Source organism: Arachis hypogaea, chromosome 13 (genome assembly GCF_003086295.3).
Source record: "Arachis hypogaea cultivar Tifrunner chromosome 13, arahy.Tifrunner.gnm2.J5K5, whole genome shotgun sequence".
Lineage (NCBI taxonomy): Eukaryota > Viridiplantae > Streptophyta > Magnoliopsida > Fabales > Fabaceae > Arachis > Arachis hypogaea.
In genome coordinates this window covers 46988809-47004394 of record NC_092048.1, presented here as the reverse complement: position 1 = coordinate 47004394, position 15586 = coordinate 46988809, and the positions used below count along the sequence as shown (strand labels likewise).

The 15586-nt window shown below is 28.9% G+C and overlaps 1 protein-coding gene across 1 annotated transcript; it reads right to left on the bottom strand.

Moving 5' to 3' along the window:
• Positions 1 to 2856: 2856 nt before the first annotated feature.
• Positions 2857 to 14464, bottom strand: LOC112735909 (uncharacterized). Its single transcript, XM_025785340.3, has 13 exons — positions 14091 to 14464; positions 11220 to 11394; positions 10967 to 11050; positions 10477 to 10718; positions 10133 to 10376; positions 9924 to 10003; positions 6746 to 6830; positions 5290 to 5421; positions 5084 to 5197; positions 4029 to 4082; positions 3672 to 3756; positions 3211 to 3264; positions 2857 to 3104 (listed from the first exon to the last, which is right to left on the bottom strand). The coding sequence occupies exons 1-13, from the start codon at positions 14321 to 14323 to the stop codon at positions 3076 to 3078; spliced, it is 1611 nt and encodes a 536-aa protein (XP_025641125.1). The 5' UTR covers positions 14324 to 14464; the 3' UTR covers positions 2857 to 3075.
• Positions 14465 to 15586: the final 1122 nt, after the last annotated feature.

Genomic DNA, 15586 nt, shown 5'->3' with positions numbered 1-15586 from the left:
TTCCGGGGAAAACCACACGTTACATCCCACACTGAACTTGGGAAAAGCCAAGTTCAGCGTGGACTCAAACCTATGCGCACAAGACTCCACTGTATCATCCACACTGAACTTGATAAAAGCCAAGTTCAGCGTGGACCTCAACATGTCCAGTGGTCCCCATTCACTCCAACAAAGGCTACACAAGAATTTAATTTATTTTTTATTAAACTTTTATTATTTTTATAATTAGAAAAATATATTATTTAATTTTTAGGAAATATATTTTACATTAATTAGGATTAGATATAAAAGAGAAAGAAATCAGCCCTTCGGGCTCTCTTCTCTTCTACCTCATTCCAGAATTTACAGTTTTTCAGAATCCTTATTTTCTCTCTGAACCATGAGCAACTAAACCTCCACTGTTAAAGTTAGGAGCTCTGTCTATTGTATGGATTGATACTATTATTTTTCTATTTTAATTCATGTACTGATTTATATTTCAAGAATTGTTTTCGTTCTTTATCTTATGAATTTGGGTGGAACGGAAGTATGACACTCTTTCTAATTGAGTTCTTGTATAACTTGGAAAAGCTCTTTACTTGAACAACAGCTTGAAAACATATTCTCCTAAATTTTTAATTATCTGGACTTAACGGGATACGTGACATATAATCCTCTTATATTTGGGTAATTAGGATTTTTGTGGCATATAAACTAGAATTGAACTTCACCCTCTAATTGGAATTAAGTAACCAAGGAATTGGCGGTTGATGAAAGTTAGAGTAGACTAAGAAGGTCTAAGGAATTAGGGCTTAGTCATATATAGTTTGCCATGAATTGAATCTTGCATGAATAAAATAGTTAGTAAGAAAATTCAATCCGAAAAATAGATATCTTTGAAGCCTTAACTATTTCTTCATATATCATTCACCACTTGTTTACTGTTTGCTTTCTGAATTACTGAATTTACTAATTAATGCAATTGAATTCTCAAACACTATTTTCTGTTTGCCTAACTAAGTAAATCACTTGACCATTGTTGCTTAGTCCATCAATCCTCGTGGGATCGACCCTCATTCACTTGAGGTACTACTTGGTACAACCCGGTGCACTTGCCGGTTAGTTTGTAGTTGTAAATTCCGCACCAAGTTTTTGGCGCCGTTGTCGGAGATTGATAGTGATTAACAACTACTAGTTGTTTGATTGCTTAGATTGGGCACTTTAGTTTTTATTTCCATAATTGTTGCTTTATTATTTTCGAAAACAAAAAATGTATATATGCAATTAAATTAGTACTAATATTTTCCTCATTTTTTTTCGTTAGCTTCCCCCCTCCCCTGCTTCGTTTTCTTTTTCTTTTCCTTTATTATTTAGTTAATATATATAAGTAAATTAGTACTAATATTTTTCTTAATTTCTGAAATTAAGTTTGGTGTTCTCAAGTTATTTTTATTTCAATTTTTCCTGTTTATTTTTCTTGTTAATTTCGAATTTTTCTGTCCTAATTCTACCTATAATTTTCGAAATTTACTTATTTATTTTATTTAGTATTTTTATTTTATTTGTTTACACAGGTTACCTCACTGGGAATTCTCTATACTCTGACGTAGAGAGTTCCATCTTTTCTTGTCTTCTGTCTGTTTATGAGCAGGAACAGGGACAAGGAACCTCTATTAGACTTTGATCATGAACTTGAAAGGACTTTGAGACGACGTTTGCAACAAGCAAGACTTTACAAGGCTGCAGAGTCCACTATGGATCATAATAATAATGCTGTCAATGCCAATGTGGCAAATCCAGTTGGGAATGAGCAACCTAGAAGAGTGCTTGGCTCTTACACTGCTCCCAATGCAGATCTTTATGGAAAAAACATTGTGGTGCCTCCTATAGCTGCAAACAATTTTGAACTAAAGCCTCAGCTTGTCACTCTTGTACAACAAAATTGTCAGTATCATGGACTTCCTCATGAAGACCCAAATCAATTTATCTCTGATTTTCTGCAGATTTGTGATACTGTAAAGATCAATGGAGTGAATCCTGAGGTGTACAAACTCATGCTCTTCCCATTTGCTGTGAGGGATAGAGCAAAGCTGTGGTTAGATTCTCAACCCAAGAAGAGTCTGGATACTTGGGACAAGGTTGTCACTAGCTTTTTGACTAAATTTTTTCCACCTCAAAAGCTGACTAAGCTAAGGGTGGAGGTTCAGACTTTCAGACAGAAAGAGGGTGAGACCCTTTATGAAGCTTGGAAGAGATTCAAGCTACTTACTAGGCAGTGCCCTCCAAACATGTTCTCTAGATGGATTATACCTAATTTAAATGTAGTAGACTTTTTAAAATTTGGATTTTACCTAATTTAATTTGATTATATTATTACTTAAGGAAATGGCTTTCAGTATATCACATATTTGAGTAAACGTTAAAATTCAATTTGAGATGCCTTGGAGGTAGCAAATAATACTGATTGCACACCAAGTAAATATAAACAAGAATGCACAAGAATTCACAAGTGATGGTATAATGTTTCATTGCCAACTTAGGCACTAGCGGTCATGTCTCATGCCCTAGCTAGTTAATTAGGATCAAATGACAATTGGGTCAACTTAAATAATTATGCCACATAAGATATACATTTTATCGATCAAACCATTAAATTATAATATATCATGAAAATCATTTATACCAAAATTGAACATCAATAATCATATAATTGAATAACACTTTGTTTTTGCATATTTTGAACAAATATAATGTTGATTTTCAAGTATATAAAAAGTGTAACAAATAATTTTGGATTAGCAGATGCTCTATAACATATAAGTTTCTAATCCAAGATTAATTTTTTTATAAAATTACATGAACAAAAAATTCCTCGTATACTAAAGTACATTATATTAATGCCGTTGGTAATGAAACAGTGGTAAACCCGGTTGACAAATAAAACATGCTAACCATGCATCATCATCGAAGAAGATTAATCTATTTGTTATACAAAAAAAAGCATATATACATGGAAGAAAGACGTTCACATATTCATGCTGAAGGGCACTCATTTTCCAGAGTGCAAAAAAAGTCAACTACGGAATCTCTTGGCTATCATGTGGAATAGTCAATTGCAGTATCACCTTCAACAAAAATGGGTATGTTAGGAACTATTTAAAAAAATGAATAGAAAATTCACCCTGACTTTTACCCTCCCTAAAGTGTAATAATCAAATTTAGGTTCATTACTTTGTGTAGAGTCAATGGATGATGTGCGCTGTGGGGTTGACAAAGACAACATATCTGTTACGGTTCGATAAAAGAAGTACAATATCCATTAGTTTTATGCCAAGGAAGGAAAATAATTGAAGATAAAACATAAAACAAAGGGGATACTTTAACAAAGATCAAATATTTTTACATAAAAACATATAATATTGTGAAACATTAGATGGTTCAGTTAAATATATTTAGTCAAATATATCAAACTATCTAACGATTCACAATATTATTTTCATATAAAAATATCATTGTAATAGTATCCACCACAAATATTCATTAGTGGATCAAAAGTAGTTATATCATATTAACTTTTTGAGGGATGTTGTGTGTACAGTCATCTGATCCCAAGAGGATGCACTATAATTACCTTTATTAATTATTGTAAATTGGTATAAGGGAAGATAATTACTTTAGAAGGAAAAATATACCAATAGAATGGCGTGTTCCCTTAACAGCAGCAAAATTCTTATATGTATAGCCAACAAAACTGAGATCTTGAGGAGTTAACAACTTCTGTAGCGAAAGAGATCAATACAACAATATATCATCATAAAGGATTCTAAAATGAATCATCCACCATAAATTAACGCGTATATTTAGCATGCAACACATTTTAATAGGGATTGACTAAAATATTTTTTGCAATAATAAAACCTTTCTATATTAAAATATTGAAGAATAATATGTTGACAAATTCTAAAGGATATGGAATTGTCACTCCTTGTTAACTACTTGGCTATTGAAAAATAAAGATTGCTACTTCTTCAAGTAAATAAAGTACATACTTTTCTGATCGGTCCTGATGCACTTCTAGTTGGTTTTGGTTGTTCTGCTTCAACCTATACATTAACATAACTATAACCATGTCATAATTGTAGCTAATAATACATAATCATACATGGAGAAAACAAACAATACAAAAGTTCAACAAAATATAAATAAGAAAACCTAAATAAGAAGACAACATACAAACAATAATTATCATGCCTTGTCATTTCGAAGATAGAATTATTAAAGAATCAAATATTAAAAATATTTGAATTTAAACCAATAACTAGATATCATAAATATTCACTTACCATTGTACAAATATAAAAAAAATTTCTAAGAATAAGCCAACTCAAGTCCACTTCCTTTTATTTTTAATTTTAAAATTTGAAAAATTAGGAAAATAAAAGTTATTTATTTTTTTATTTGTAACAGATCTATTTTTTAATTAATAAGCTCCAGTTGGCTGTACCCTAATTATCTAACATTACCGAAAAAAAAATGGAAATACACTATCTCACAAGCATACAATTCTGGAAACACATGCTATGTTCGTTGCTTTCACACTCTGCAGGTTCTCTGTCTGTGTTTCGCCACTGTGAATGCATAAATTGTTTTTTATTTCTTTTTTAATTTCATATTTAGAGTAATAAATATAAGGGTAATTTTATCCAAAATATAATAAGAAAAGTTTTTCTAATTTGCGCCTTAAGAACAACATACTATAAAAAATGTTTTATAAAAGTTATTGTAAAATTTAATACTTTTATATTTTTAATGTATTAGATACATTAAAAATATTAAAAAAAAATTATTATTATTATTATTATTATTATTATTATACTTTTAAAATATTTCCTTAAAACACAAGTTAACTAAATTTATAAAAAAATTAAAACTTAATAAAACTTTAAAGACAATTTTAATTTTACTCAAAATTTTTATACCAAAATAGTTCTTATCCCTAACTTAATCTATTAGTAAACTCAATGCAAAATGTTGCTACGGTATAGGTGAAAGAGGACAAACCAATTAGAAAAGAAGAATTCTTAATTAAATAAAAATACTTGACCTCATTAAATTTCATAAAATTTTGAGTGTCAAGCTCTCCATCGACCTGTGGTATAAATGCTGCCTCCATTTCATAAAGCCTATCCCATTCAACATTTTTGAACCAAGGATGAGTCTGGTCAATTCAGAACCACAATATTGTTAGGGAATATTGTAATTTTGTAGTAGAGAGTAGGGGAGAGGAAAAAAAAAATACATTTTACACACTTTAATTTCATATGCTCCATTAGTACCAAGCCTTTGTGGAGCATCAACAAGTAACCTACATATTAGATCTCTTGCTTCTGGACTCAACCTTATCTCAACTGGAAATTTTAAGTGATTTTTCCAATGCACAATCTGAAAACACTCAACACCGAAGCCAAAAAAAAAAAAAAAAAGCATTAATTTATATTATTACCATTAGTACTAGTGAAAATAACTGGGTAATAAATAAATACTAATAAATACTTTAGCATCACAATGAATAAATTAAAATAGATTACATGCATGCCCATGAATAATGAATGTTTATTTCTTAGTTTATTGAAATATTTAATAAATAAAGCACACAAGAAAAAAGAATATAAAATTTTTTTTTTACGATATTTTTTAACTCGATAGGCTAATGACTAATTTGCTGCGAATTTGAGTTCTTTTTAAAAGTTTATCGCTGACCAATAAATAGCTACATGCACAAGCTACCCACTAAACCAAGCCAGCTTAATTATAAAAGTTTTAGTATATTATTGTCCTTAATGTTTATTAAAAATTTTAAAATTATTTCTCTTATTTAATTTGTATTAATTTTGTGCCTAATATTTTTTAAGGTAATCAATTTTATTCTTCTATCCAAATTAATATAACATGGTGAAGATTGGAAAATGATGATATAATGATGGGTATCATGAGAATAAAAATTATTAATTTTAGTAGAGGGTAAAATTAATTTACTTTTTAAAAATTAGCTGTAAAATTGATACAAAATAAATGTTAAGGATAATTTTAAAATTTTTGACAAATAGTAAACACAAAAATTATATTTGATCTAGAGAAAATATTCTCGTTATATTGTTCAACATAATTTAATTTAATATTATTTATTATTTAACAGAGTTTAATTTAATATTATGCCATTAAGTCATGCACCTCTTTTTCTTTTTACACATCATGCACCTTTGATATACAAAACTCATTTGAAAAACATTTATTAGCCAATTTATTTTGTGCAGAATATGACTATCTTCATATATTAGCAAAGGATCCTGCTAAGAAGACAATAGATAAATATTCAATTGGCTCCCCGTACTTTTTTATTAGAAAATATCACAAACTGGATAAATGCTGTAAGCATTTATGATGGTGATTCAAATCAAATCTCCAAATAACTCACTCCCATGTTGTTGGGTTGCTAATAGTGAGTTCTTTAACTTTCTCACGAGGAAAGCAATAATGAACTAGATGTTTTGTGGTTGCCGTTTACTTTTAGAGAATTATGTTTGTTTCATTACTTATTAAACCAATTATTACTCTAAATTATAATCAAAATAATTTTTTTTTGTAATAGAAATGTTATTTCTTTGTCGTATAGTGTGAGAGTTTACATCTATATATAACTCATATTGTGACAACAAAAATATAGTTGAAAAGAAAAGAAAGAACAACTGGAAAAAAAATATAAAACCTTTCTACATGTTGTTATAGGATCATCAGAATAAAATGGAGGATAACCAATAAGCATCTCATACAATATAGCACCAAGAGACCACCTGTATCAAAGAAAAAATCACTTTATTTAGAAAAAAATATTACTATTATAATGAAGACATTTATTTACAAGGAATACATGACACCTTTCAAGGTAGAAGCTAATACAAAAGTGAATACCATATGATTCCCTTCACGAAATCATTTAAAAAAAGGAAAATAAGCATGGAATAATGAAAATGAAACATTTTTATCCATACTTTGTGTTAGCAAATAATTTTGTATACTGAAATGGATATACTACTTATCCAATTCATAATGATTCAGTTCTTTCTTAGCTTTAATGATCCATGTGGATTGTATGTATATTATATAAAAAAAGAAAACTTATTAAAATTGGATAGAAAGACTTTCATTAGCGTGTGTGTTTTCTTCCATTATCAAAGATGACTTTTAATTAGTATATGCCCGTAAAACTTAAGCACACAAACATGACAAGGTCAAGATATTTTTATTGCTTGCATGAATTCACGATCTTTTTTCTTTTTTTTTTTTCTTTTTTTTTTTTATCTACAGAACTTAGTTTAACGATATAGTGTGACTAATTGATAGAACCCAATTTTATGAGATCAATTGAAATTTTAAGAAATTCTGATATCTTTAATTTCTCTATACCTTTTGTATTTAATTGCCTTTATTTGTGATTCTTGTTTTCTATTGTGATTGGTGACAAATTTCATGAATTCTTGCCACAATTTGAATATATTTGAATCTTTTATTATTTATATGGCATTTTGATGTGTTTGTTATTATTTTAGGATAAATTAAGATCAAGTGTTACTACGTACGCGGCAGTAAAATTGCCTGGTACGTTAGTGAAGCACGTGAGCTCGCGTTTGGACCCAAAAAGGATATAAGAAGTGGAAATCAAAGGGGCATAGTAAAAGGAGTTGTATTAATTAGGTTTTAGGTTATGTTTTCAGTTTGGGATAAACCACCAAAACCACTCCCAATTTTTGAATATGCTATCAAATATATTTTCCACTTTTGATAATAACAAAAATATCTTTAAAATATTATAAAATACGATAAAAAAACTAAAAAAATATTATTTTTTTATTTAAATAACTATTTAGAATAAATATAAAAAATCCAAATAAAAATTCAATCTTTAGATTTTTTTTTTCATTTTTTCTTGGTCATGAATAAAAATAAATCGCAAAAAAAATCTACTAAGCTGAAAGTTACCAAATTTTTAAAATTAAAAAGTCTCATTTTTTTAATTATACTTGCAAAAAATTACATTAAAATTCAATTTTTAAAGTATTTTTTAAAATATATATTTAACACAGAGTACTTTTGTCACGTTTTAAAATGTTTTGAAGACATTTTTTTCATTAATAAAAGTAAGGGATAGTTTTATCAAAAAATCAAAAACGAATTTGATAGTTTACTATTTAGTTTGTATTTCTAGAGAGAAGCTTCTTCTACTCTCTAAAAAAGTTTATATAGCCTTAGATTAGATTTTATTTCAATTTGCGTTCAAGACTTCAAGATTCAATCATTTCCTCAATTTTCATTTGGTTTGCACTCTTGTTGTTTTTCCCTACCTTATGTAATGAATGGTTTATGTTTGAATCTTAATTTAGAATTAATGAATAATGAATGATTTTTCTTTGGGTATTGTAAATTTATGTTTGTTGGAGTTGCTTTTATGTTTATTGCAAATTTGATTATCTTAGATTTAGATTTTATTTATTTGCAAGTTATGTTTTGATTCTACATATTAAGTGTTTGTTAAAATACTTCTAGTTGTTATGGAGTAGATTTATATTGCATTATGAATTGAGGTGATTTTGAGTCCCGATTAATTTTCATTGGTGATAAATAAAAGGGATGAATTTATATTGGTCTTCATAACACTAACCCACCTACCGAATTCCCTTGGTTAAATGGTTAGGACTACGTGAACTAGGATAATTAATTGTAGTTAAAGGTTAACCAATATGGACAACTCTCTTATTTATCATATTTACTTTAGCTTAGTGACAAGGATAAACAATTTTAAGGATTAAATCTAGCTAAGTGTCATAGTAAATTTTATAATGTTATATTTAATGATATTTATATAATATTTTAGAGTGTCCTAAAAAGTCTTAGAAAATTCTAAAAAATGTCAAAAAATTCTAAAAAAATGATAGAATATTCTAGAAGAACGTAAATAGGTATAGAAGTATAAAGATTAGTTTAGAAGAATCTAGAAGTATTTAGATAAATGTAGTATGTAGGATATTTGTAATGAAAATTCTAGATAATCGATATGGACTGTCGATTAGATTTAATCATAACTATCTGTTTAAGAGATAGATGACTATAAATAAGAATTGAGAGTTCTGTGATGAGTATGTAAGTTCTCTAAAAAATACTTGTGTAGAAATTGTATTTTAAGTTTTTTTTGCTAAATATTGAGGATTAGTCTAAATTGGTCTTAACTTAAAAAGTCGACTAAGTTTAAGTACCGGCGCAGTAAAATTGGAGTGTATCCAAAAACGTGACACAATGCTCTTTTAGTAATTGAATTTGATAATTTTCTTTTTCTAGATATTTTATGTTGCTTTTAATATAATTGTCATCTTTGGTCTTCCTAATTGCTAGGTTACTTTATTGCTTGATTTAGTTTTAGTTGCTTACAATTAACTGCCCAATTCTCATAGACTCATGGTCAATTAGGATTGCGCATTCTTGGAAGATGATCCGGAGCTAAAACTCCCAATTTGGCTTTGAATTTGTGATAATTTTCCAATTTGATTGGAAATCTGGATTTGGAATATTACTATAACGAGATAAAGAGTTTTTTAATTTCTCAAGCAGATTTTCACCTTTTTAAATTTGATCGTGGAAGTTGAGTTTGGAGTTGCTACAACAATATAACCAATTTAATTTGAATCCAAACAAAAATTTTCACTATCACCAATCAAAGACAATGCTGTTGCATTGGGGACTTGACTTATTGTGTAAATATTATAAGCAACATTTGGCTAGAAGCTAACTTAAAAAGGCATTGCAAACTTATGATTTATTCACATCAAAATAAAAGGTTACTGGGTCAAAAAATGGATAGATGTAGCTGAAAAGAAAGGCAAATAAAAACAAACCAGTCACATTCTGCACCATAGCCTTTTTTTAGAAGCACCTCGGGAGAAATATAGTCCGGAGTACCAACCATGGAAAATGCCTGCCATGAGCATATAGAACAAGATATGGTCAAAAGGATTATAAAAAAACAATATTCCATGCACTAACATGTGGCTATTGTCATTAACAAGGTATAAGAAATTTGTTTAATGTAGAGAGAAGGAAATACCAACTTCCTCCGATTCATTTGCCAATGTTGAAGTTGTTCAAGGGGACTTTTCCAGCGCCTTCCATTTCTTTTATTTGGGTTGGATCCATCAATGTCCATGGTATCATTCAAGTTCTCATCATCTAGAACTTCATTTTCATTTATAGATGATAAATTAGAACAGTCAAGTGGCTTGCAAAGACCAAAATCAGAGAGCTTCATATGACCATTTTTGTCCAATAGAAGGTTGTCAGGTTTTATGTCTCTATGGAAAACAAAAAGAAGATGTATGTATATTTACAAATTAAGCTTTTAAGGATAGAATAATCATAATGCAGTTGAAAATATAAGAATACAAACCGTACCGATGAATGTAATTGTGTTTATGAATAGACTCTATTGCCAAAACAGTTTGCGCAATGTAAAATCTCGCCATAGTTTCGGTCAAAATTTCCTCTCTCATAAGCAAAGTCATTATATCACCACCAGGTAAATACTCCATTATTAGATATAAGTATTCATCATCTTGAAAAGAGTAATACAGCTTCACAATGCACTCACTTGCAACTTCTGCAAGTACATTCCTTTCCGCTCTAACATGCTCAACCTAATTAAGATGGAAATGTACATACTACGGATAATTATTCTAAAACAAATTCAAAAATCAAAACATGAAATTTTCATACTACTACAGATACCGGTACACTGTTATTACAGTCATTTTTAACTTTTGATCTTATTAATTATAAAGAACATATATAATATATATAATTAAGATCAACAGTTAAAAATTACTGAAATATCGGTGTATCGGTATACTTGAAAACTTTTTCTACGGATAATATGAAACTTTACCTGTCCCCTACGAAGCATTTCAGACTTCTTCAACTTTTTCATGGCGTATATGTGACCTGATTTCTTTTCCCGACAGAGTCTTACCTACACAAACAAGTTGTACATGCAAACAACTAATGGTAAAGAGGTAGGAATACAACAATAGTAAAATCAATAGCATAAACTAATATATTAGTCATGAATTTCATAAAAGAGAATAAACAGATGACACTATTATTATATAAAGTGGTTGTGTATTAGTGTATATATCTACCTCGCCAAAGGCTCCTCTGCCAATAATTGTTAGAAGGTCAAAATCATCAACACATATTTTGTTTCTTTTTAATCGTATATACTCAGTCTCCTTTCGCTCTAAATCTTTTAATAGATTGATTTGTTCCTCTTCTGGTACATGAGAAGATGCTAGCTTCTTTTCTAGTACTAAACGCCTGCATATTATAAAATTAGAAAAATTAGAAGACCAAGATTCTATTTGCTATTTATTTTCATTTTCAATGCTATCTATTTCAATATTTTATAAATAAAAATGTGAAAAGTGAGAACATAAAAGAAGACTTCGGTACAAACCAATCGAATACTAACATTGAAAATAGATCTTCTCAAATTTTTTTTCACAATTGATCATGTAGTATGATCTCACAAAGTTTCTCTCACATAAATTTTATTGGTCTCAATTAATTTTCGTACCATCTAAAATCGCATTTTACAAGATTAATTGTGAGAAAAAAATTCAGAAGATCTATATCTTGGATGTAAGCTTTTTTTTTTCCTGTATATAAAATAACTTAGGATAGTCGATAAGCTATAACAATAAATCTCTACATCCAAGTCATAACCCTAACCAAGTCCAATAAAGTATTTTAAATTCACGCGTGCACGTTCACTGCTGTCACTTCTTCTTCTTTTAAATTTGCGCACGCAGGTTATTCTTCTTCTTTTTTCCTAATGCTGCGTCTTCTTCTTCTTCTTCTTTTCCTTTTTCATTATCTTTCGCTTTCGTTATCGTCATCACCAACAATACCAATATTTAACTTCTTTATTAGTTCTGATTTTCTCTGATGCCATTATTAAATAATTTCGGTTCATTTCTTAGTTTATTTGATATTTTTTTGGATCCAAAATATAAATTCAATGTGTTTTTGTTGATGATTGAGTTTTTTTATTACTTGTTCAAATATGAACTAATTTCAGTTCATTTGTGAATTAACTGAGGTTCACTTGATGCTGCTGTTAAATATTAACCAAATTTTTTATTCCTTAAAAGGTTTCGGTTCATTTTTTAGTTTAATTTAGGTTCATTTGGTTTCATCTCGCTTGAAGTTGCTAAACTTGTTCATAGGTGGTTGTTTAGTTAGTTTTTATTCAAATCTGAACTAATTTCGATTTATTTGTGAATTAACTAAGGTTCACTTGATACTGTTGTTTAGTATTGGCCAAATTTTTTATTCTTTAAGAAATTTTGGTTCATTTCTTAGTTTAATTTAGGTTCATTTGGTTTCGTTTCATTTGAATTTGCTGAACTTGTTCGTGTGTGATTATTTAGTTAGTTTTTGTTCAAATCTGAACTAATTTCGGTTTATTTGTGAATTAATTGAAGTTCACTTGATGCTGCTGTTAAGTATTGACCGAATTTTTTATTCCTTAAGAAAATTTGATTCATTTCTTAGTTTAATTTTGGTTCATTTGGTTTCGTTTCGCTTGAATTTGCTGAACTTGTTCATGTGTAGTTGTTTAGTAAGTTTTTGTTCAAATCTGAACTAATTTCGATTTATTTGTAAATTAACTGAGGTTCACTTGATATTGTTGTTAAGTATTGACCAAATTTTTCATTTCTTAAAAAATTTCGGTTCGTTTCTTAGTTTAATTTAGGTTCATTTAGTTTCGTTTCACTTGAATTTCTCCTCCTCATCTTCCACTTTGTCTTTTTCTTTTTTATCTTTTTTTCTTCATATTCTCCTTCTTATTTCATTTTCTCAGGAGGAACACAAAGAAGTAAGAAGAGGAATGCAAAGGAAGAGGAGAAGAAACACAAAGAAGTAGAAGAAGGAGGAGGAAAAGGAGAGAAACGCGAAATATTTTCGTATTTAGAACATGTATTCACGTTTCACTAATGAAACTGATTTTTATTAGGTTTGGACTAACTTGATTGGATTTAGTTGCCAAAAAGATTTGGATGTGTATTAACTCTCAAGCTATAATAACTTTGTGCTTGCGTGAGTGCATGCGCAAGAATTGTATCTAGGTATCTCAAATAAAACTCTCTGAAAGGCTACAAAGATGATGTATAGGCTTATTAGGATATGAGATATTGGAATCCATAATTTTGAAATCAAAGTTTCACTTCTGCTCACTAAATATATAAAATAATATTTCATCTTTGATATGTGTTTGTGTGCAAAGTGCATGCGCCTTTCTGAACTAGGACCTCTTGTAAGGCCACAATATTCATAATTAAACAGGCATGCACACATGCATTGTGAGTACTCTTGATGATGTACAATACTCTGACACACTAAAAGACTTAAGTTTTATATGAACAATTTGGGGTGTAAAACAATAGTAGCACAACCAGAATGCCTTAAATGTTATTTGGAATCTAAATTAAAGTGCTTGGCTTAAATAAAACCTTAGAAAATATTTAAATGTTACTCCAGTTATTGATACATCATAGCCAAGAACAAAAGTTAAATAAACAAGATTTTTTTTCAGCCAAAATTTTATCAACAAAATAATTTAGAGAATTCAATGTCATCAATTGATTCATACAACAAAATCTGCTTAATGGCAGAAGGATTTTGAATTGAAGTATATTTTATGATGTTATTAAACACATAGCGATAATGCCTGAAAATATGTACAAATCCAACAACACATACGTATTAAGATAAATAAATTAACGTTTACATTAAAAACTTCAAATGACCATAGGTATCAGAAAAAAAAAGGAAAAAATTAAAAAGCCTTAAACAAAATGAAGATCGAGATAAAACAGAAATAGACATGTAATAATCACTAACATAATAGTGCACATATAGGGACAATAACTAATTAAACAACAAAAAACTAAAAACTTGAAAAATAATTTTTGTAAATAAGATTAAACAATCTTACATTTTTTATTTACCTTTCTTTGCGATCTTGGATATGTTTCATATGAGCCTTGTAATGGTTTTCAATGAATTCCTTAGCTACAGCAACCCTCTCCATGGTCAAACTCGAACCTGTGGTTCCTTCTTCCTCTTCCTCTTCCTCTTCTTCTTTCTCGTCGTCATCTTCTTTTTCTTCGTCGTCGTCAACTGCCATGGCTTCTTTCACCTTCCCTTCCCTTTCATCTTCTCGATGATCATTTATCTCCATGTCCCAAAAAGGAAAAAATAAATAAAAAACAAAAGCACTCTTCTCTTTCTCTTTGAAAATTGATAGGACAAGGAAGATAAACAGAAATAGAGATCTTGCTAAGAAAAACGCAACACAATTTTACATTACATGCATTAGAGGCTAGAGCGATGGATGTTTGCATTATTCACAAATACGAATCCTTCTAAAGGTAGCTATGTGTGTTTCTTTCTCTCTTGCTTTTCTATATGACAAGTGTTAAGCTATGATTGGTAGGTATAGGTGGGGACTAAGTAGGGAAGAACTTTTTGAAATAAATTAAAATAATTTTCTTTTTCTGGGTTGGGACGTAAATCGTTCAAGCCTTAGACAAATTACATACAGATCACTCAAGCTTTAGACAAATTGTATATAGATTTCTGTCCTAACCAAAAATAAAAAAAAAAACTAAAGTAGATTTATGTGTACATATTTATGTAAAGAGGAAGTACAGAGAGTCAATTGAGTATCTGTACAATATGTACAATCGGAGTTTAGGGATGTTCGATTCAGTAGGATATCAGATGTTTACTATCTCTCGTACTATGAGTGTATTGTGTTTGAGAAATTGGTAGTATTTTACCCTGAATATTCATTTTTTAACTTATATTAGGCCAAATAAATAATCTATTATACACATTGTACAAATACTCCATTAGCTCTCTAGCAGAATTCGTATGTAAAAAATTTATGATACCAACGAGTAAATGCTAAAATTGGTCCTTTAAATTTTACTCCAAATCAAGTTGATATTTCACATTTTTATTGACATCGATTTGATTGCATTTTTTGTAGAACTTATTAATACACATCAATATGAATCTATATGGTGTTAAGACAGATAATGAGTTATATAATAAAATGATGAAGGTTAGTTAATTTAGGATGGAATTAATTTAACTCATGCTTAAAATTTAAAAAAACTAATTTAAACATTTACTCTAAATCTCGTAAATAAAATTAAAATATTTAAACATTTAACTCCATTTACTATTTGAACATTATCCAGCATTACCTCCATGTAACTCTTCAAATGGCTTTCCATTTAACTATATTGATAATATTTAAAATGAGCTATCAAGACACTTACAATTATTTTCAGAACATTTGACAATTTTCTAATGTGTATATCATATTTTTTGTTAGGTTGGGTAGCCTTATTTCTTTTTTGTATTATATATTTAATATTAATATTATTTCTCTTTAGATGTAAACAAATAGTAAAATTTTTCATGTCAATAAATT

Excerpts from the sequence above, each read along its gene's own strand:
- LOC112735909 (XM_025785340.3), bottom strand. The coding sequence starts at position 14,323 with ATGGAGATAAATGATCATCGAGAAGATGAAAGGGAAGGGAAGGTGAAA. Across the intron at positions 6,831-9,923 it reads TATGGTGCAGAATGTGACTG|GTGGTCTCTTGGTGCTATAT; the intron begins GTTTGTTTTTAT and ends TCTTTGATACAG. Across the intron at positions 3,757-4,028 it reads CATCAGGACCGATCAGAAAA|AAGTTGTTAACTCCTCAAGA; the intron begins GTATGTACTTTA and ends CTTTCGCTACAG.